A 23,071-nucleotide genomic window follows, 5' to 3' on the forward strand; every position below is an offset into this window, starting at 1 on the left:
AATTTGGGTAAACTCGATCACCGGAAGTAGAGAGCGACCGGAAGTCCTCCAAGGCCCCGGCCCGGCAGTCCGCCAAGCCCACAGTAAAGATGGCGCCGCCAGGACCGGAACGACCACACTAAAGATGGCGGCCCCGGTCCGGAAGTTCGCCCTGACGCCACACTCAAGATGGCGCCGCCACGACCGGATCTTAGCCGAGGCCACACTAAAGATGGCGGAGAGAGGCCCCCTTGCCTCAGAGAGGCGTCTATCCTGTTGCCTGACCTCCGCCGCGACCCGGACCCCCGCCCCGCGCCCGCAGCGCCGTCTCGCCGCGCCGCTTCCCGCTGTGGGGACGGGGCGGGGCGCTCGGCGGCGCCGGGCGCGGGCGGCAGGTTCGTGGGCGGCGGCAGGCACCGGCGTGTGCAGCCCCGTCTCGGCGCCGCGGCGCGCGGCGGAGCGCGAGGATCCCAGGCGCTCACGCCGCGCTGCCCGCCCGCCCCATTCCGCTCCGCTCCGCTCCGCTCCCGCCCCCGCTCCCGCCCCCGCCCCGCTCGGTCCCGCCGTGCCCTGGAGATGCTGTCGGGGCTGCGCCGCCGCCTTCACCCCCCGCAAGCGACCCACGGCGGCAGATCCGACGGAGATCGTCCCCGGGGTAATCTGGGCGCGGTGGGTGGGCGCGGCCGCTCTTCTGCCTCTCCCGCGGCCATCGGCCAAATAAATGCAGAGAGAGAGTGTGGAATCATCCGGGGATCCTGGAGTGGTTTGGGTTGGAAAAGATCTCAGGGATCATCTCCTTCCATCCCCTGCCACAGGCAGGGACACTTTCTATTAAGACATCCAGCCTGGCCTTGGCCACTTGCAGGGATGGGGCAGCCACAGCCTCTCTGTACCAGGCCGCCTCCCCACCCTCCCAGGGAAAATTGTCTTCCTTATGTGCAATCTTTCCCTTTCTTCCCTGCAGGAAGTGGGCTGGGACAAGGGAATTGGCTCCCACGAGGCCGAGGATCAGAGCAGGCTCTGCACAGGGGACAACTTCCACTTCCGAATGGGGAAGGGCACCTTCGTCCCCACCCCCAGCAAACTGGGACGGAGTAACATCTGCCTGCAGCTGGCTGGAGTTCCCGTTGGCTCTGGGCTTTCTGTCCATGGGCCGGGGATCATGGCCAGAGTCCTTCAAACCTGGGGAACAGTGGCCTTCACAGCATCCCTGCAGCCCGTCCAGGGCAGACTGCTGCCCTTCGGCCCCTGATCACAGGTGGATGTAGAAGTGATGGTGTTTAGGGAATGTTGATTGTATTTCCCTGACTTTAGCAACGTGGTCATTAAAAAGAGAAAAATAACAAGTCTGTGGAAATCCCCTGCACGTGGGAGCTTGCAGGCTCTGGATTAAACTTGGCTCTCTAATGTTAAAACTGTGGGCGAGGGGCGGTGGCCGAGCAGGGCCAGTGGCGGTGCCGGACGGGGCCGGCCCGGGGGTCCCTTCCCCGCGGGGTCGCAGCCACAGGACCCGCCCCCGCCCCGCGTGACACCTCCTGGCGCGCCTCGCCCGTCGTTGGGGGCTGCGGCCGCTCCCGGCGCTGCCGAGGCTGCCGGGGAGGGACCGGCCTGTGCTGGGGGCACGGGGGTTTGTTCCTTGTGTTCGAGGGCGGCAGCGGGAGCGGCGCTGCGGGGCAGGACGTGCCGGGTGACGGCGGGGAAGCCGCGGCGGGGCCCGGGGGCTGCAGCTCTCTGGCTTCCCGACTCGCTTTGTAGACATTTGCCACCTTCAGAGGAGGCACAAATCCCCGCGGAGCTGAGCAAGGGGTATGGGGAGTGCAGCTGGGTGCAGCGAGCTGGGGCGGGGCTGTGACCAGGGGAGGGTGTGCGCAGTCCCCCAAAACCAGCCCAAAAGAACCCCAGAGCCCACAGTGAAGCGGAGCGGGCACCTGCCCCTCCCTCCTGCTCACACCGACTCTGGCCCCCAGCTCGCCCCGCCTCCTCTCCCCGCGCGCCCGCCTGTGGCTCCACCCGTCCTTCTCTCCCCTCCCATGCAGGACAGCCCCAGGTGTGGGCAGTGAGGGTGACAAGGGGCGGACCGTGCTCGGTGGGGCACTTTTTATAGGGAGATTCTGCAGGGGAGCAGTCGATCCCAGGAAATTTCTCAAGCAGTGATGGTGAGAGCATCTCGCAGGGGCTGGGGGAAGCACCTGATGTACCCGGATTATCGCTCGAGGAAGGTGCCGAGGGATGAGCCCTGTTCCAGGAAGCAGCACAGGAGAGGGGAGCAGCACACGTGAACAGGTGGGAGAGTGTGGGGGTGCAGAGAAGATGCAGCTCAGACTGGAGGAAGACCTTGGAAGTTTCTTTTATTGATACAAACGTGCAAAGCAGAGAGTGAGGTGGAATATAAACACTGTAGGTGCTTGGGCAGGTGAACCAGGACTTAGGAGAGGAAATCGCTTTCCTGAGCACCTAAAGTTCCAATTGCCTCTCTCAGGAGCAGTCGAGAGGAGTTTCTGCTTTGGGGCTGGTCTCCAAAGGCAGGCACCTGAAACTGCTGTGGGAAGCTTACTGCTGTAACCAGACAGTAATTTCCCCTTGTATTTTAGCTACTAAACCCAGTGAGTTTTATTTCCTCTGTGCAGAGCTCTCCACTCTCATTGTAAGGCCATTTCCCCCGGTCCTCACCACAGGACAGTGGCTCTTTCCTGGTTCAAACCTCGGCACAGCCACCGAACCGGACGCGGGTCCATGGAAGCACTTCCTGATTCTCGTTATTACCTCACTCCACATCCCCCATCGCGAAGCACCCCAGGAGCTCAGCCCAGCACCGCGGGAGGGTCCCGGCAGCCCCGGGGCTCCTTCCGGCCCCCTCCGCACCTCGTTCCGGTACCGCCAGGCTCACCCTTGTCCCGCAGGTAGGACGCGGCCACGCCGCGCTGCCCCAGCCCACGCCACGCCGCTCCACTTCCCGGCGCTCCAGCCCCCGGCGCTCCAACCCCCGGCGCTCCAGCCCCACCACCCCGCTCCTGCCACCCCGCCCCCGCCGCCCCGCTCCCACCCCCGCCGCCTCACTCCAACTCCCGCCATTCCACTCCAACCCCCGCCACTCCAACTCCCACCATTCCGCTCCAGCCCCCGCCGCTCCAACTCCCGCTATTCTGCTCCAGTCCCTCCACTCCAGCCCCTGCCCGAATCCAATACCAACCCTAAATCCAATACCAACTATAATACCTGCTCATGTTAAGAGTCCTTTTCTCCATCAGGCTCTTTACTTATCCTGATTTTAAGTCAGAGATGCAAACCAGGTGCTGCTGCTCCCAGAGCCTTTATACCGTCTTGGATTGGGCTACTCTTTTTCCCCCTGGGCCTCACGGGAAGGGAGGTGGGCACGGCCAGGGGTATATTAACCCCAGCCTTTGCCCAGGGAGGTCATTCAGCAGCCAGGCTTCAATGGGATAAGAGCTCTCCTGTTCTTTTATTGAATGGGACTTCTCAAGCTACTTCTGCTTTATTGAAGCATCAGCTTTGGCATCCAAAGAAGCAGAGCTATATATGGCAATGAAGAGGATTATACTCAAATGCAGGGTTTTTAAATTTAATAATTTTGTGTGCTGTGTTGGTAAGGTGCTTTTGTAATTTGTCATCTTTTTTTGTTTTCCTTAGGAGCCTTCCATCTTTTGGGATCTCCCGATCATCTCAACTGCACCTTGGCATTTTTTCACAAGTGTTATCTGGTCCTGAGGTGAAGCTACTCTGTGTTGAAGATGGCTACAGACAGGCAGGTTTGCAAGTAGTCAGTGGGGGGTTACAGCCCAGAGATGGAGTGAGGGCTGGGGTGCCAGCTTAGGAATTGCCAGGAGTGTTTTGAAGGTAGTATGGGTGGAAAGCAGTGTCCAGGAGCCCCCTAAATGCCTGTGAAGGCATCCACTGACTTTTCAGATGTGCCACTTAAGTTTTCCTCTCATTTACCCAGATATTCCGTGTGATTACCACTGCAGTCTTTGGCTGCAGGCAGTGACCCTGGGTGGTTTGCCAAAAGAGAAGGGAGACTCTTTCAGCTCTCCCTATCTATCTGGGTGACTTTGGTTAGGGTTTCTTTACCATGTCAGAAGGACAGGGTGTAAAGCAGAGTTGAACAGAAAAGAGGCCAGAGGAGCAGAGCAAGAAGGTGGGTCATCACCTGACATCAGCACAAAGATGTGGCTTTTAGCTCCACATTTATTTGATGTGTTAAGGATTTTGTTGGTTTGGTTTGGTTTGTTTTTTCTTTGTTTTCAGCTGCAGAGCCCTGGTCCCAGGAGGCTCTAGGCACCGGAGGGGAGGTGATCCGGGTGAGTACTGGTGAGCAAGGTGAGCATTGACTCCAGGACAGGACTAGATGGTCTTTTACAGGTGTTGTGGTGAATCTGTGCACATGCTTTGTTTGTTGTGTTTTCCAGGGGTTCTGCCACCTTCTGGACAGACAGTCCAACGCTTCAGGGACCCTGTCGGTAAGAGGTCCGGGAGAGGTAGGTAGGAGCTACCACAGGAAAGCCATCCTTTCAGGCAGTATCTCAGTCTGTACATTTGGCTTTGGCTTTTTTACTTTGCAGAGAATGTGTGCAGCCTCAGAGGGCCAGAGCCACCTGCCAATTAGGTTTGATGGTCTTCAGCTGTCCTTGTGAGTAATCTCCTAGTACTACGAGGCTCATCAATTAAGGCTCGACCTTTTCCAGTTGCGGGTGCCATCCGACCTGCCTTTGGCAAAGAAGGAGCATTCAGGTTGAGTCAGGCAGGTAACGAGGAGGTCCTGGGGTCTCCCTTCCTTTCAGAAACACCACGTAACTTTTTTTCTCACTCACCCAGGTACAGCAGACGGTGACGGCAGCAGCCTCCAACTCGGGTCGGAGCCAGTGGCCCGAGAACCTCTCAGCTCAGAGGAGGGTGAGTAGCCAATTGCGGGGTTATCACCCACGTGCTTCTGGACTCTTGCGTCAGTTTCGGTTTTCTTTCTCATAGCCGAGCGAGTCAGGGATCGCACGACCCTGTGAGCCAACCAGGCATCCTTCCTTTGCATCGAAGATGGATTCACATCCCCGACTATGGGAAAGATAAGTGGAGGACTACCACCTGGAGAGGGGATGAGAACTGGGTCCAGTTTTATGGTTAGGAGGGAGGGATTTTCAAATGAGCAGAGGGAAAAAGGGTCTGCCCTAACAGGCCCTTGGCACACATAGGAGGAGCAGTTTACTTTTCATCACTGAAGTAGGATGTGCAGGGCAGAGCTGTTCAGGTCTGTGTCATGTCCTTTGTCCAGTCTGTGTTTCGTGTCTTACAATTCATAATCACCGTGTCTTTGCTTTCTGCCCTCAAAGTTCTTATCTGAGATGTCAAGGTATCATTCCTAGGGTCTTGAACCTCTGCACTGCCCAGCCCAGTGCCCATACCATCCGTTCTTTGGCTTGCTAGCTTGGACGTGCATCAGAATTGCATCTGAGAAGTGTCAGGTCAGGTGTCTTTTACAGCCTCCTTACAGTTTGTATCGGTGGCTGTGCCGTGCAGTCACCCCTTGTAACCGCCCAGGACTTGTGAGAATCCAAGAAGATTCTGAACATAGCATTGTCTCCCATCCATCTTAGCAATTTTGTAGGCAGTTCTTGGCCCAGGCCATTCTGTTAGAGTGTCTTTTCAGGCTCCTCAGAGCCTCCTCCGTTCAGTCTCGCCGTATCCTCCGTCTTCTCATGCGGCAGCACATCCATTTTGGCGTCGTTCCTCTCTGAGTTCTCTCTCCTGGTTGCACCACAGCACTTGTCTGGAAATGTGTCCTTGGAGTTTGTGTTGGGCCTGGAACTGCTCTGCCCTGCAGTGTAGACTTGGGGGTAGGTGGAGTAGAAAGGAGACTTTCCAGTTACCCTGTTGTCTGAGTCTAAAGAGACTAGACTGTTTGCTAAAGAGGATGAGTTGTGACGTAGACCAAAATCCTCTCTCTCTGCAATTGTACTGTCAAATTAAGGGGCTTTACTCGAGGAAAATGTGGAAAGACAGAAGAAATAACAACCCTTTATTATTAAAAAAAAATAAATATATGAATGTTGGCAAAAAAACAGTAACACAAAACAAAACGACAACAGCAACAACAACCACAACAACAAGTCTAGAAGAAGGCTTCTCTGTCCTTTAGCACAGTCCTAATTGCGGTCTGCAGGGGGCGCTGTTTGGCCGCTGAAGCTGCAGGGCCTGCAGTACCTGGTCGTGGTCGGCAGGGGGCGCTGTCGGGCCACTGAAGCTGTAAGACCTGCAGTACCCGGTCGTGGTCGGCACGGGGCGCTGTAGGACCGCTGGAAGGTGCAGGACCTGCAGTACCCGGTCATGGTCGGCAGGGGGCACTGTGGGCTCCGGCAGTCACCCGCGGGAAGAGGGAGACCGGAGAGAGCGGTCCCGGACCGCGTGGGGAAGCCAAGAAGGAGATGGGGGGGTCCTTGCCTCTGTGGGGGCGAAAAGGAAGGTAGGCAGCTGTAGTGGTTTGAACCTTGTTTTCCCCAAAGACTAAGAGAAGTGGTAGACCCCAAGGGGTAGAAACCCCTGGAAGTTTTGAAGTTCTGCCCAATGGGCGCTCCTGCAGAAATGTAAACATATCACAACCAGACCGGAAAAGAAGAGTTGTAGTTTGGGTTGGTAGGAGAGGTGGCCATGTTGTAGAGCCACGAGGTAGGGGCTCTGAGCCCCTTGGGGCCTCTGGCCCCTCCCAGCCCCTGGCTGGGGGCTGCAGGGACCTGGAACAGCATAAAGCTGGGCTAGGTGCCTGTAGTATGCCGGGAGATGTTTTCTCCATGGGCACAGAGCAGCAGCCGACGCTGACCAGAGAAACAGTGGCAGAGAGCCAGAGATAAGAACCTGAACTGAAGAAGCAGCAGAAGCAACATGCAGCACTGCAGAGGAGACTCCTGGAAGGAGAGTTGAGGAAAGGAGAGCCAGCAGCTGAGAGCTACAGAGTTCTTGGGGGTAAGACTGATACCAGATCCCCAAAACTCCTTTGAGACCTCCTGGAAGGAGGAAGATGATGGACTCTTACTTGAAAGAGCCTTGAAGTGCGACATGCACTGTAGAAAGGAGCTAGAGAGCTCCGAGAGGAATGCAGGGGGAGTTGACCTTGGCTCCCCCCCTCGCACTGCTGCCACGGTGGCAGCCTGAGAGACAGGGCACAGAGGCCCTGCAAGAGATACCAGACCGTCACGAAGACTCCCCTGTGTCTTCGTGATATGACGTGGTGAAACGACCTTGTCTGGGGTTACGAAGCCCACGGAAGACCCCTCGGTTGTGAGGCGATGGGGCCGGGGGAGCTTGAATACCTCCCTCGTGGACGCTGGCAGAAAGCCAGCTATCAGCTGCTGCATGAGATGAGAAGAAACCTGCTGCCTCAGAAGATGCTGCTGTTCAGAGACTGGAAGGGATCTGTCCTTCTTTCCCTCCTGGACTTTTATTTGGAGGGGAGAAGAGATCTGATCCATTGTAAATATATATGTCATGGTAGAGATAGTTATGATCATGTGTATAATGTGATATGGTATTTATTTGTACAGTCATTGTAATATATTTCCCTTTCCCCCACTTTGGAGTCTGGTGTGTTTTGTCTGGAAAAACCTCTCTCACATTAGGTTGAGATGTGGGAGGGGGGGATGGAGCTAGAGAATTGGATTTTGGGACTATCTCAAACCATGACAGCAGCACACTCCCACGGGAACTCACCGCCGTCTCAAGTGGCGAGGACTCACTGCAGTCTCAGGTGGTGGTGTGTCAAAAACTCCTCCTCCTCTCCCGCGGGCAAGCAAAACTCTCCGATGAAACACAGCAGCTCCGGCGGGCGGGACAGTCAGGCAGGTCGAAACCAGCAGGATGAGAGGTCGAGCTCCCCAGGATTAACAGCCAAAAGAAAGCTAGACCTCCAGTCCCCCTCCCCAACAAAATGCCTGTCTGCACCCAGAGAACCAGCCACGCCCTCTGCCACTCACCTTCCCGACCAGAGCCCAGCCCCCCCCCGCCTCCCCCTTTTCTTTCTCCAAATCGCCCATTAACCTCAGCTAGCTACATCTTTTGTAATGCTAATAACCTCCCTTCCCCCCGCTCACTCCGTTTCTTTCCCTTGGAGTGGGGCAGGGGAAAGAAAAATTCCCCTGATTTCCTAATCTATAACATTATCCACCCCTAATTTTTCTTTCCCATGCTGCCGCACTTTATCAGATTAAATCTTTGATCCTCATACGTACATGCAGTATTCCAACTATGCACACATCCACTAATAGGAAGATACAAATACAGATACAGGTGCAGAGTTACATACAGATACAAGTAGACAGTTACAGCCAGCTCACCCCAGAGTAAGGTTTCCCTGAGGTATACACCGAGTTTCTCCATCTTCCTGCATCACCCACCAGGTGCAGCCGGGCCCTTGGGCAAAAACAATCCCACAAATGGGTTTGTCTTTGCTCGAGGTAGGGTCAACCCAAACCTTTTTCCCTAACACACCCCTCGCGTGAATCACGGGGACCTTATCTCCATCCACAGTGTGGAGGGACTCTGACTGGGCAGGGCTGGCTCGGTTGATGGAACCTCTGGTGTTAACTAACCATGTAGCCTTTGCTAGATGCTGGTCCCAGTTCTTGTCTGTCCCTCCACCCAACGCCTTCAGGGTGGTTTTCAACAGTCCATTATGTCGTTCAACTTTCCCTGCGGCTGCTGCGTGGTATGGGATGTGGTACACCCACTTGATGCCATGCTGCTCTGCCCAGGTGGCAACTAAACTGTTTTTGAAATGAGTTCCGTTATCTGATTCAATGTGCTCTGGGGTACCACGTCGCCACAGGACTTGCTTTTCAAGGCCCAGGATGGTATTTCGGGCAGTAGCGTGAGGCACCAGGTACGTCTCAAGCCATCCAGTGGTGGCTTCCACCATGGTAAGCACATAGTGCTTACCTTGGTGGGTTCGTGACAGTGTGATGTAATCGACTTGCCAGGCCTCCCCATACCTGTACTTACTCCAACGTCCACCATACCATAGGGGCTTGAGTCTCTTAGCCTGTTTAATGGCAGCGCAGGTCTCACAGTCATGAATAACCTGGGAAATAATGTCCTTGGTTAAGTCCACCCCTCAGTCTCGTGCCCATCTATGGGTGGCATCTCTGCCCTGATGGCCTGAGGCATCATGGGCCCACCGTGCTAGGAACAACTCTCCTTTGTGCTGCCAGTCCAAGTCCACCTGTGACACCTTGACTCGTGCAGCTTGGTCTGCCTGTTCATTGTTGCGATGCTCCTCATTGGCTCGACCTTTGCGCACATGGGCATCTACGTGGCGGACCCTCACAGTGAGCTTCTCTGTTCGGGTAGCGATGTCTTGCCACGTATCAGCAGCCCAGATGGGTTTCCCCCCGTGTTTCCAATTGGCCTTCTTCCATCTGTCCAACCATCCCCACAGAGCATTGGCTACCATCCACGAGTCAGTGTAGATGTAAAGCTTTGGCCACTTCTCCCGTTCAGCAATGTCCAATGCCAGCTGGACAGCTTTGAGCTCTGCAAATTGACTCGATTCTCCTTCCCCTTCAGTAGCTTCTGAAACTTGTCAGGCGGGGCTCCATACAGCTGCTTTCCATTTGCGCTTCATTCCTACAAGGCGACAGGAACCGTCAGTGAAGAGGGCGTAGTGTGCTTCTTCTTTCGGTAGTTTATCGAATTCTGGAGCTTCCTCAGCCCGTACCGCCTGCTCTTCTGCTTCCTCATCTGCTAGACCAAAGCTCTTACCTTCCGACCAATTTGTGATGACTTCTAGGATCCCAGGGTGATTCAGATTTCCAATACAGGCACGCTGTGTGAGCAGAGCGATCCACTTACTCCATGTAGCATCAGTGGCATGATGTGTGGTGGGCGCCTTTCCCTTAAACATCCAGTTCAGCACTGGTAGTCGAGGTGCCAAGAGCAGCTGTTCTGTGCCAATCACCTCGGAGGCAGCTTGTACTCCTTCATAAGCTGCTAGGATCTCCTTCTCTGTTGGAGTGTAGTTGGTTTCAGATCCCCTGTAGCTTCGGCTCCAGAACCCAAGTGGGCGGCCTCGAGTCTCACCAGGCACCTTTTGCCAGAGGCTCCAGGAGAGACCTTTATTCCCAGTTGCAGAATAGAGTACATTTTTCACATCTGTCCCCGTCCTGACTGGCCCAAGGGCTACAGCATGTGCAATCTCTTGTTTAATCTGTTCGAATGCCTGTTGCTGTTCAGGGCCCCACTGGAAATCATTCTTTTTTCGGGTAACCAGATAGAGAGGGCTTATGATTTGACTGTACTCCGGGATATGCATCTTCCAGAAACCTATGGCACCCAGAAAAGCTTGCGTTTCCTTCTTACTGGTTGGTGGGGCCATGGCTGTGATCTTATCGATGACTTCTGTCGGGATCTGACGACGCCCATCTTGCCATTTCACCCCCAGGAACTGGATTTCTCGGGCAGGTCCCTTAACTTTACTCTTCTTTATGGTGAAACCGGCTCCCAGGAGGATCTGAATGATTTTCTTTCCTTTCTTGGAAACCTCCTCTGCTGTGTCCCCCCATATGATGATGTCATCAATGTACTGCAGGTGTTCTGGAGCCTCACCCTTCTCTAATGTGGCCTGGATCAGTCCGTGGCAGATGGTGGGGCTTTGTTTCCACCCCTGGGGCAGTCGGTTCCAAGTGTACTGCACGCCTCTCCAGGTGAAAGCGAACTGTGGCCTCCACTCTGCTGCTAAGGGAATGGAGAAGAATGCGCTTGCGATGTCAATAGTGGCATACCACTTCGCTGTCTTGGACTCCAGCTCATACTGGAGCTCCAACATGTCTGGAACAGCAGCGCTCAGCGGTGGGGTGACTTCATTCAGGCCACGATAGTCCACAGTCAGTCTCCATTCTCCGTTAGACTTACGCACAGGCCAGATGGGACTGTTGAAAGGTGAATGGGTCTTGCTGATCACCCCTTGGCTCTCCAGCTCACGGATCGTCTTGTGGATGGGGATCACAGAGTCTCGGTTCGTCCGGTACTGTCGGCGATGCACTATTGTGGTGGCAATTGGCACTTGCTGTTCCTCTACTTTCAGCAACCCTACGACTGAAGGGCTCTCCGAGAGGCCGAGCAACGAGTTCAACTGTTTAGCTGCCTCGGTCTCCATAGCAGCTATTCCAAAAGCCCATCTATGTCCCTTGGGGTCCTTGAAGTACCCGTTCTTGAGATAGTCAATGCCCAGGATACATGGGGCATCTGGACCAGTCGCAATGGGGTGTTTCTGCCAGTCTTTCCCGGTCAAGCTCATCTCAGTTTCCACCATGGTCAACTCTTGAGATCCTCCAGTCACTCCAGAAATGGTAATAGTCTGGTCCCACATGTCCCGAGGGCATTAACGTACACTGAGCACCAGTATCAACCAAAACCCGATATTTCTGTGGGTCTGACGTGCCAGGCCATCTGATCCACACAGTCCAATAGACACGGTTGTCCCGTGCCTCTACCTGGCTAGAGGCAGGGCCCCTCTAACATTCGTCTTCATCCTGCCAGTCACCGTTTTCCTCTTGTGAATGTCGACGGGAGGTGCCCTCTAGCGAGTCAGATTCCTGCCCGCAGGATACTGGTACAGCACTCACTTTTGCAGACTTCCCTTTTCCTTTCTCTTTCAACTCTTGTACTCGGGCTGCTAGGGCCCAGGTAGGTTTCCTGTCCCACCGTCTCATGTCTTCTCCATGGTCAGTTAGGAAGTACCACAACTCAGTTCGTGAGGTCTGTCCGTTCTCTCTAGCTGGGGGGCGTCTGGTTCTCACTGGGGCCATATGGAAGTTGTTTCCCTCAATCCTCTCTTTCAACCCTGTAGTTAATTCTTTGAACTCATTAATCATTGTCTCTACGGAGGAGATGCGGGCCTGTATCGGTCCTTCGATCATACTGTCATACAACCGAAGTTTATTTATTACAGACATCACTGGCTCCCGCTTCTCTCCGGCCTGCAATGATGTCAGGTAACCTTTGTGTGTGGACGACCCCATACGTGTGAAGCTCCACCACATCTGTTGTGTACACTTAACCTTGTCAGGATCGTTGGTAGGTTGCCCATTCCCTCCAAACAATACTTCCAGCAGTGCCATTTCTCTCAGCCGTAGGATTCCTTCTTCTATGGTCTTCCAGCTCTTGGTGTAATGATCTGCCTGCAAGGAATCTCTGTAAATGAACCTCTCCCTCACACCGTCTAAAAACCGTGGCCAGAGGGACAGGGACTTCGATTCCCTCACAAACACCTCCTCAATACCCACATCTTGGGCAATAGATCTCAGGAACCTCGCTTCACCGCCATCAAGATTTACTGCATCACCTGTAGAGTCCCAAACTCGGATCATCCAGGCCAGAACGGGCTCACTCGGACGACGAGCAACATCTGTCCGTTAATTCCGGAGGTTATTATACGATAGAGACTCAGTGATGATTTCTGGCTCTGGAGCAGCCGCTTGTGAGGACCCAGCTCTCCATCATCGTCAACTGGGCGAGCTGATTTGGCTTTATATTTCTTCCTTTGGATAGGGGCAACCTCCGTTGGCTTAGTCTCCCCCTTAGTTTTGGCCTTATCCTGAATCACCTTGGTATCAGGCATCTTGTTCTCATCTTTTCCTTTCCCCTGGAAATGCTGCACCATACCAAGCAACTTCCTGTAGGCAATGACCAAGGCCCCACATTCAGCTGCCAACTGCCTCTCCATGGATCTGTTACGACCCGCCCCAGGAAAAGGGGAGAGGGGGGTAACTCAGGTTCCATCAAAAATTCCTTTGGGGTGGATTACAGCGAAACAACACTAAATAATCGGTGTATGAAAACATATATGGATAAGATTTATTTTAACAATTTTGAATCAGTAGGTAAGTTAACATTTTTCGGGTGCTGTAACCTTTCTAGGGAGGAGAAAAATGCATAGGGGAGAGAAAGACAGGGTGAGAGTAAGGGAGAGCAAGAAAAAAAAGAAGATGAGATAATCACCGCCCACTGGATCCAGCGATGTCTTGATCCGCAGGCGGTGGGGGGAGAAGGAAAAGCAAAAACCCCCGCCAAAACCCCAAAGTCACCAGTCAAAATCCATATATTTAGCACCTCCCCCAGGGCGGGGAGCCGTCCCCATAGGTTGGCGTCCCCCTTTTTTGGCGCGGAGTCCACGAGGAGGGCGTGGCAAACTCAGCTCTTCCCGCCTTTTCGGGTCTTGACATCTTCTGCACTGAAGGAGGGGGGGGGATGGGCCCAGTTGCCCACCAGAAAGTCAAAAGCCTGTAGAAGTCTCCCAGAATGCATAAATCATTAACTGTTTCAGTCTCTGACACCACCCCGTGATTTATGCATTCAATGATTTTTTTTCTTCTCTGTGAATCTTCTTTGTGGGCGGTGCTTCTCGTAACAGGAAGACAGAAGAGTAAAGGAAAGGAAGAGATAGCCCCAATGCACTGCAATTCTCCTCTCTCAAAAAAACAACTTTATAATAAAATAGTAAGCTAATTTGTATTAGCTACTCTCTCTCCACCCCGTGAGTAATCAGGGTGAGTAATAGGCTACAATCAAATTTCTTAACATTAATAAGGTTACTTGGGAGCTGGTAAAAGGCTTTCTTATGTTCTCTTTGGGCCTAAATTTAGTTCTATTTGTTAAATTTAACCAAATATGAAATTCAATGCCTCTCAAGGCAGAGGGCTAACGTATATAATACATATTTGTATGATTTCAAATATGCATGAATACTTGTACTAACTCCCAGGTTATATTTGGTTGAGTTTAGATATTTAAAAAGACAAAATAAACTTGGCAATAATTAAACTAACAATACATCTCAGGAAAACTACACAAACAAGTTAACAATCCTTAATACAAGTAATTTTGGGAGTAGGGGAACACAAACACAATGTTTGTGGTAGGTTCAAAACTATTAGGATCATGACATTTTTAAGATAAAACACATGCAAACAACCAATGTGGTAAAAAAAACAGTATAACTCTTCAGTTCTGTTGTCACTTCATGTTGTCATAGGATAATGAGAACTAATGATAACAGCAGTAGAAGGCTTTATCGGTATCATGTGGTGTGATCTCTTCTGCTGGTAGGTTTCTGCAAAAAGAACAAATCTGGCCCATTGCAGACCAATTGTTAAAAAGAAGGAAGAATCCATCGAGTGTTTATTCGATGGTCCTTCTCGTGAGCATCTGTGGCTACCCATGTATGAGGGTTAACCGGGGTTTTCAGAGTGAGTGGCACTTGTCCCACAGAGGGTAGATTTACTAATACGGGTTGGCCTGGATAATGGAGTGGTTTTACAGGATCTTTACTTTTGTTTTCCCTCAGTACAATAGTGGGGGGTTCGGGGCAGAATGCTGTAATTCGAGGGCAACCGTTTATTCCCCATCGGCTATTGATTTTGGTTACTGCATCAGAAACTCTGGAGGCCCATTCAGGGTTATGAGGTTTTATGGCTCGCTTTAGGAGCCCATTGGTACGTTCCACAATACCATTTGCTTGTGGATAATATGGAGTGTGGAAGGTCCATTGAATTCCCTCTTCTCGGGCCCATTCTTGTACCACCCCGGCAGTGAAATGGCTCCCATTGTCTGATTGGATAGACTTTGGTTTGGGTAGATAACTGAACCATAGCTTTAGAGTTTTCACAGTATTCTCTCCCGTGGCTCGTCGCACAGCTTCAGCCAGGGTTAATCCTGATATTATCTCTACCCCAACCAGGATGTATTGTTTTCCATAAGAAATTCTGAAAGGACCAATGTAGTCTACCTGCCAGGTATCCCACAATCCCTTATTATCCCTCAGGTGCAGGGGTGGATCTTTCAGTGGATCATGATCTTTCAACCTGGTGCGGCATAGACTACAGGCAGAGATCACTGTGTTGCACAGCTCCCTGGTAACTGGCCACCCTCTACTGATTGCTTCTTTAAACAGATCTCTGTTTCCTGAGTGGTCTCTTTTTACATGTAACCATTCTAACAGACGTTCCCAATTTTGTCCCTCTCCCTCTATTGTTATCTTAGCTAACCGTGTCAGTGAGTCTACTTGATTGTTTAACAGATGAGCGGGGTTGTTATCTGTTTGGTGTGCAGCAACCCATCCCACAAGGAATGTTTTTTGTTTAGCTATGTTTAGGATCTCTTTCCATTTTTCTTGTTGCCACACTGATATTTGATTCACTTCCCATTGATTTTGTTCCCAAAAAGGGAGCCATTCTGTACATCCTTTGAATACTGCATAGGAATCTGTGTAAATGTATGTGTCTCCTTCAGTGTCTGCTTCTCTGGTAAATACACTCCATACTGCTACTAACTCCCCGACCTGAGCACTCCCTTCTCCTTCTGTCACTACCCTGTCCCCTGAATCAACATGTAGGGCCACGGCTCGATATTTCCACACTTTTCCTTCTCGTCTGGCAGAAGCATCTGTAAACCAAACATTTTTTAAGTGAGGTTCAAAAGCGGGAGCAGGTTTTATACAGGAAGGAGGAGGGTTTGAATCAGGTAGCTTACAAGATTGTTCTTGTATTTGGAGTATTTTTGGAGCTCCTTCAGTTATTTGACGAGAGTGATAGTAATGATCAATTTGTGCATACCATCTCCGGACTGTTTCTCTCTGAGCTACCCCTGCAGGAGGGGGGGTTCCAGATATCACTGGCTTTAAAACCTTAAAAGGCCCTCGCAGGATGATTGATTGGTGTCGAATTGTCTTCTCTGCTTCCTGCAGGGCTAAACAGACCACAAACAGGCCTTTTTCCCAAGCAGAGTATCGTTTTTCAGCATCTTTTAGGCTGCGAGAAAGAAAACCAATGGGGCGAGTGGGACCTTCAGGTCCCCGCTGCCACATATGTATGGACAGACTGTGGATTGCAAATCCCCATTCAATTTGGAGTGGATCTGTGGGATGTATGGGCCCCAGAGTTTGGTATACATTAGCTTCAAAGATTAGTAATTTCAGGGCTTCTTCATGCATGGGGGTCCACTCCCATGTTGTTTTTTTTCGTGTCAGGTCATACAGGGGACGAGCAATAATGGAGAAATCTGGCACATGTTTCCTCCAAAAAACCAGCAAACCTAAAACATGCTGGAGCTCTCTTTTACTCTCTGGCATCTTTACTTGCTCTAGGGTGTTTAAGGTTTCAGGAGGGATGCACACTGCTCCTCCTTTCCACCATATACCTAGGAATTTTACTTCGGAGGAGGCAAGCTGTACCTTTTCTGTGGGAATTTGAAGCCCCAGACTTTCTAGGTGAGTGATAATATTTTTCTGGGTCTGGCTCACTGGTATGACATCGGAGCCACCAATTAATATGTCATCAATATACTGATATACTTTAGTTCCTTCTTCAGGAGTAATTTGAGCCAGCTCCTGTGCGAGTGCATGATGGGCCAGGGTAGGGGAGTGTCGGTATCCCTGAGGTAGGCGAGTAAAGGTATACTGATTACCCTCCCAGGTAAAAGCAAAACGATCTTGGTCTGCCTCCTGTAAGGGAACCATAAAAAACATATCTTTGACATCAATAGTTGCAAGAATTGGATGGGCCTGCTCCTGAATTGTAGCAATCAGCTCAGCTATGTTTGGTACTGCAGCTGTCAGGGGGCCACTGTTAGAGTTGAGCCGTCGATAATCTACTGTGAGCCTCCAATTTCCGTTAGGTTTGCGAACAGGCCATACCGGCGAATTGTATGGTGAGTGTGTAGGGACAACCACTCCTTGCTCCTGCAGTTCTGCAATTACTGGAGCAATTCCTTCACGTGCCCCTAAAGGGAGTGGGTAGGGTTTTACGTTTGTTATTTTGGAAGGAGGCAGACTTGGAGCGGTTTGTAACAGACGGACAGAGAGGGATGGGAGACCAAACACCCATTCTCTCCCTCTGGCATCTGTCCAGGCTCGACCCTTTAATAAATCTAACCCCAGGATGTTAGCTGGTAGTGGCCCCACAATCATGGTAGTTTCTGTGGCTGTCTCATCTCCCGGTAACCAGCATTTTACTCGAGCAGTGTATTGGGGTTGGGATTTGCCAAAGGCATCGGTTACCCATATTTTTTTTTGTCTGGCTTAATGCCACACTGGGTAGCAGCTTCAGTTTGGAGTGCTGAGACCTGTGCACCCGTGTCCACCAGGAATGTAACCAAAGATTTAAAAGGGCCGAGAGGAAAAGTGATCACCATATCTCCCTGGTTGTTTTCTGTGAGCCTTCTCATATAAACCCACTGACCGCTCCCCGGCTCACTTAATGGGAGCGGCGAGTCCCGTTTCCCAGCTCGGGATTGGTTAAACTGATTTCTGGTGGAGCTGAGGGAACCACAGTGTTGGATTCCTGGGGAGGGTTGCCCCCAGGGGGTGACTCACGCTCTTTGATCTTATCCCACTGCTTTATCAAGTGTTCCAAATTAGCTGTGGGTAGTTTATCCATCACTTCTCGAGGAATTCCTTTCTCGACACCCTCCACCCACAAACTGTACCTTGTTCGCTCACTGGGTGTTGCACTTTGCTGACGATTACCTGGCAAAGGTGATTTTCGGATCTCTCCTACCCTTCTGATATCTGTTTTTTGCTTAACACTACTTGTATCAGAGACCCCCAACTGTCGACCAGTAGTTACCAATTCTTGGGCTACCTCTAACCAGGTCATCCCCAGTGGAGCACCCCTTCTTCTGGGGGTTGTCATTATGCGCTCTTGTAGTTGTTTAGCATGAGTTTTTAGTGCATCAGGCAGGCCTCTTATCAGGGCAGGAAATCTTTGTGGATCCGCTTCGAGTTCCATAGGGGAATGCCGCTGCGAGTCCAACAGTCTTGTATGGATTAATTGGAGGCATGCAGCTTTTTGTACGCTTTCGACAATGTGGCCAATTGTGGGGGTTTTAATTGTATGAGGATCTCCCCTTTCGATAGGGTCTAACCCGCCTGCCCAGTAGGCAGCTCTCTGGGTCAGCGGCCACGGGGCTCGGTTATCATTTGTGGTCAGGAAGACCCCTGGGCCCCAAAATCCTCTGGCCTCATCCTCACTTAACAAAATCCGATCTCCCCCAGTAAGGGACACCCTCCACACATATTCAGTCTCTGATTCACTGGCCTTACGACTGTATTTTTCCTGAATTTTGGCCAGTGCTTCCCCCGTGTACGGGGTAATTCGTGTGGTAGTTTGCCGATCTGCCCCCTGGCCAGTGGTTTCAGTTTTAATGAGGGGACGCATATGTATTGCCTCGTCCTCCGGGTAACTTTGCTTCAACTCTTCTAATTCCCCAGAGGGGTACAGGGATTTGTTAACATCTACCGGTTTAGGGTATTTTGAACTAATGTCTCGCAATTCACAATTTTTCATTTCCAGTATCTTCTTAAGCCTTTCATTTTGTTTCTCCTCATCTTGCAGAGCTGATCGAAGCAATGAGTTAATCTCTCTCTCCTTCTCCAGTGCCTGTCGTTCAGCAGTTAACTGCTGGCGTTCTTTTCCTAATTGCTCCTGTAATGCCTTCATTGTCTCTTGAAGAGACCTTATCACCTCACCGGTAGATTTTTGAATAGCCTCTTTTTCTAGCTGGTCCTGCAAAGTTCTCATTGACTCTTGGAAAGATTTTATCACTTCACTTACAGATTTCTGAATAGCTGATTTTTGCTTTTGCACTGCTCTAAGGAACACGCCTAAGACAGCACCCACAAAAAACAGTTCTAAACCAAGGATAGCTATCAGGAGGGAATAATCCCCATATAACTCAACCTGGGGTGTCATCCCCTTTGCCTCAGTCATTAACCCAGCTTAGGTTAATGTCTTTCTCCCCCTTAACCCTCTGAGGGCTGGTTTGACTCTCTCCTGGAAAACCTTTCAACAGGTCCAGGTACCAGAGAACCTTTCAACAGGTCCAGGCCACACCAGGAAACCTTTCAACAGGTCTGATGTGCCCGGGTCACACCGAGAGGAGAAAAATTCTCACTATAATTTTACAGCGAGGGGACGGTCACCATTTGACTCGCCCTCGGTATCAGTTTTAGAATACACCGATTACTCCACCACATCCAAAGGATCCTGCCGACTACGCCAAAAATGTTACGACCCGCCCCAGGAAAAGGGGAGAGGGGGGTAACTCAGGTTCCATCAAAAATTCCTCTGGGGTGGATTACAGCGAAACAACACTAAATAATCGGTGTATGAAAACATATATGGATAAGATTTATTTTAACAATTTTGAATCAGTAGGTAAGTTAACATTTTCGGGTGCTGTAACCTTTCTAGGGAGGAGAAAAATGCATAGGGGAGAGAAAGACAGGGTGAGAGTAAGGGAGAGCAAGAAAAAAAAGAAGATGAGATAATCACCGCCCACTGGATCCAGCGATGTCTTGATCCGCAGGCGGTGGGGGGAGAAGGAAAAGCAAAAACCCCCGCCAAAACCCCAAAGTCACCAGTCAAAATTCACATACTTAGCACCTCCCCCAGGGCGGGGAGCCGTCCCCATAGGTTGGCGTCCCCTTTTTTTGGCGCGGAGTCCACGAGGAGGGCGTGGCAAACTCAGCTCTTCCCGCCTTTTCGGGTCTTGACATCTTCTGCACTGAAGGAGGGGGGGGGGATGGGCCCAGTTGCCCACCAGAAAGTCAAAAGCCTGTAGAAGTCTCCCAGAATGCATAAATCATTAACTGTTTCAGTCTCTGACAGCTTGTCACTACTTAAATTCAAGCTGTCAAATTTTATGATATTATGAGAGCTCCTTGCACCACTTGGTTCAAAGTGTAAACATAGTAAATATATATTGATATATGAAATGGAATTATCCAAACTCTGCAACAGAGGGGCATTATAAGCAGTGCACAAGCCGTGCAGGATAAAATCCTGACTCTGTCAAAGTTGATGGGTATTTGCTAAGCAGTAGAACCGAGATATCACCAAGGGTATGTAAAGAATATCTGACAATCTGGTCTGCAGGAGGTGGTACTTGCTTGGGTGTGGAGCTTCATGACTGCTGCCATTTTACAAGAGCAGAATCTAAGTTTTCTCAGGATGGCTGTTGAATGGTAAACCCAGAAATAAAATTCTGCAGTCCATCTCCAAAGAGCACCACCAAGACCTTCCTGTCGCCTGCTCATGGGATATTTTCTATTGCTTAACATCCTTGGTTATTGATTAGAAGTCTCCATGGAGGAGAACCAAAGACGGTTCAATCTTCTCTAAAATGATGATTGAGAGGTGAATGGGGGTGAAGGGAGGTGAGGGAAACTGATAAATAGTTCTGAATATAACACTTTAGGCTAAGCCACCAAATGCCTAATTAACATTTTAAAGGAAAAGAGTTGCCCTCCAGGTGAGAAGAAGGGATGCTAAATTATTTTGAAAAATTCAGGTGTCAGGCAAGAATGGGGAAGATTTACATGTTAATGGGATCCTCAGCAGGGGAAGAAGCCTTGGTGTGGTGATGGCAGACAAATAGATGCACCCATCTGCACCTTCAGATGTTATCACACAAGTTTGAGTAGTCAAAATTTGACAAAAATAAAAATGAGCAAAGATTAATGGTTGGAAGAGACCGACCTGTGAAAGAACCTCATGCTACTCTGGAAACCTTTCTATAGAACAGGCCTTCCCACCTGGCCTGACAACACAGCCTTGTCTGCTTTAATTTAAGACATAACCTTGTCTGCTTTAATGCATGCAGAGTTTGGGGGCTGACAGCTCAGAGCTGGGCACTGGGGAGGGCACTGGTCTCTGTGAACCTGAAAAGAAGCGACAGAGACCAGGAACATTTCTGATGGGACGTGACACACACAGCTGAGCCCAGCTGAGATCACTGTAACTAAATTGTAGGAGAGTGCTTAATCTGGTTAGGCTCTGTTTTAGACCTCAAACCAGATGATTTTCTTCCTTTTCATTTTGTATGTTTTTTCTTTCAAATTTTTGTAGTTTTTTTTTCTCCCCCAGTTAGAGCTCTTCAGAGCGAGTCAGGTTTTACAGTGAACTAAGGCAGCTCTCCCATACCATCTCTTGAAAAGACATACCTTGTCCTCAAGTGGCCTGTAACAGGAATATATATCTTCATTTTATAAGTTTATCAAATTTCTGACTCCTATTTATTTTAATAAACTTTGAATTAAATTGCTGCTGGTAGCAGATATGAATAGCAATAAGGCACTCTGCTGTCATCTTTTTGCTGAAAAATATTTTACATGCAGGATCCAATAGCCATGGCAATAGCTTCCCCCCCACCCCCCTGTGTTAATATGCAGGGCCTAGTAAGCTTGCTAAACAGTTCTGCAGAATTATCTGCCACGGCTAATTCAGGCTGGGCGAGGCATTTGGGCCTGCGGAGAAGCTTTTAAAGATGTCAAGCATTTTATAAATCAGATAATTTTCCTTGGTCAGTAAAAGCCGTGGAGCTGCAGTCTCTGGGCAGACTGAGCTCCTCAATTGAGATGTTAAACTTTGTTTCCTTTCAGGAGGAGTATGAGTCAGCTCCAGGCGAATCTAAGCATTATAGCGGAACTAAAACAAACATAAAGTGGAACAAATCCTAAATATATTTGCATCTAGATTTTGGCAGACATTGTTATGGCTTTCTGTATTTTATGTGCCTTTTTCATTTCCCCGTGAAATATTTTTTGGTAAACTTATAAGGTTTTTAAACCGCTTTAAGTTGTTGACTCTTCCACTTATGCTAATGATGTCTCTTGCTCCACTACTTTAAAGTGAGAGAAATGACTTACAGCTTTGCCTCTGCCTTGCCTGGGCATGTGCTAGCAAGAATTTGTGCTCTTGAGAAGGCAAAACCATAAAGAAAGGGGGAAAAAAAAGCAGTGGATTATTTCTCTTAGTCTGCGAGGATGTATAACATCAGAGTGAGGTTTTTGGAGACTTCTGTGGTTGAAATCTTACATTTAGCTTCACTGTAAGTGGGACAGGTTCCTAGCTGAAAATAGAAACCTATCCTGACCTTGTGCACATTCTCACTAAAAACCCCAATAAAATAATAAAAAATTGTAGGAGCTCATGTGGTTTGTATGCATAACAATATAGACATTAATTCAAAAGTGAGTTAAGATAGCTGAAGTACTGCTCCCACCTTATCTTTCTCCTTGTTTAGCTGCCCCAGCAGCACAGGCAGCAAACTCAATCTGTGGATGGGATTTTGAATGAGTTTGAACTGACACTAAATTGAACCTAACCTTTGAATAGGCCTGGAGCTGGTAAGAAGAGCTCCATTCTGTCTGCATTGATGAGTCTAAATGTTTCTGACTTTGGTTACAATGGCTGTGGCAGCGACAGTGTAGCTAAATAATGTACTTTTACTTTTAGTATACCTTTTCAGGTTCACGCTCTTTTCTCTTACTGCTGTGATAGCTACAAGATGGCATTTAACTACTGCAGAGAAAAGGGCTAAACCATCTCCACCCTTCTTTTAAAATAAAGAGGTACCAGGCTTTCTGGTTTACGCGGGCTCTTGATAGCAATAAGAATACTTTGCAATTGCTGTGAATACATAAAAAACACTTATCTGGTCATCTGAGTAGGTTTGCAAAACACAAAATCTACTTCTCTGGTGATGATGAAGTGGTTTCTTGGCAGTGTGTTTTCCTTACACCTTTCAAGGTCAAGTTTAATTAAGAATTTCAGGTACTCTCAGTGAGTACTTTTTATTGCTTCAGTTTGGAAATATTTTGCTAGCTAGAATTTTCATACATTTATAGAAATGTTAATAATGGACATACCATGGAAATCTGATTTTTTTTTTTGCTTTTGAAAACTCATACATAAAATAGCTGAATGATTTATCATCAGTTATTTACTAGCTTTGTTATATTTAAAACTAAAAGAAATGCTTGCTATTTTCAGTCAATACTTTAGATCAGCTTTTCAGTCCTATGAGCATTAGTTGCATGGTATATATGTATTTGATGAATAGCCTTGTTTGACTTCTGGCACTACTTGCATGAGTAAAGTTTCTCGTGCTTGCATAGTTTCATTGTAAGAGGGACACAGAAATGTTGTTAATTTATAACAAGAGCATTGTAGAGATACCTGGTTAGCATGCAAGGAAAATACTTCTCCTCTAGATAAAGCCATAAGAAACAAGAAATCTTTTCAGTTAGAGATGGCCAATG

The 23,071-nt window shown here is 49.7% G+C and overlaps 1 protein-coding gene and 1 long non-coding RNA gene across 2 annotated transcripts; one reads left to right on the plus strand and one right to left on the minus strand.

Annotated features, from left to right (window-relative positions):
- The first annotated feature begins 593 nt into the window (after nucleotides 1–593).
- On the plus strand, nucleotides 594–1,373 carry LOC113984716. Its single transcript, XR_005564079.1, has 2 exons — nucleotides 594–634; nucleotides 944–1,373. It is a non-coding gene; the product is annotated as an uncharacterized LOC113984716 (long non-coding RNA).
- A 14,958-nt stretch (nucleotides 1,374–16,331) lies between these two features.
- Nucleotides 16,332–19,610, minus strand: LOC120323540. The gene has a single exon (XM_039382773.1). The coding sequence runs from the start codon at nucleotides 18,735–18,737 to the stop codon at nucleotides 17,223–17,225; it is 1,515 nt and encodes a 504-aa protein (XP_039238707.1). The 5' UTR covers nucleotides 18,738–19,610; the 3' UTR covers nucleotides 16,332–17,222.
- Between the last annotated feature and the right edge of the window lie 3,461 nt (nucleotides 19,611–23,071).

Source organism: Pipra filicauda, unplaced genomic scaffold, assembly GCF_003945595.2.
Source record: "Pipra filicauda isolate LSUMZ 115617 unplaced genomic scaffold, ASM394559v2 scaffold282_size1924045_pilon, whole genome shotgun sequence".
NCBI classification, from domain to species: domain Eukaryota; kingdom Metazoa; phylum Chordata; class Aves; order Passeriformes; family Pipridae; genus Pipra; species Pipra filicauda.

What these genes read in the sequence shown, in the direction of transcription:
- LOC120323540 (XM_039382773.1), bottom strand. Translation starts at nt 18,737, where the DNA reads ATGACTGAGGCAAAGGGGATGACACCCCAGGTTGAGTTATATGGGGAT.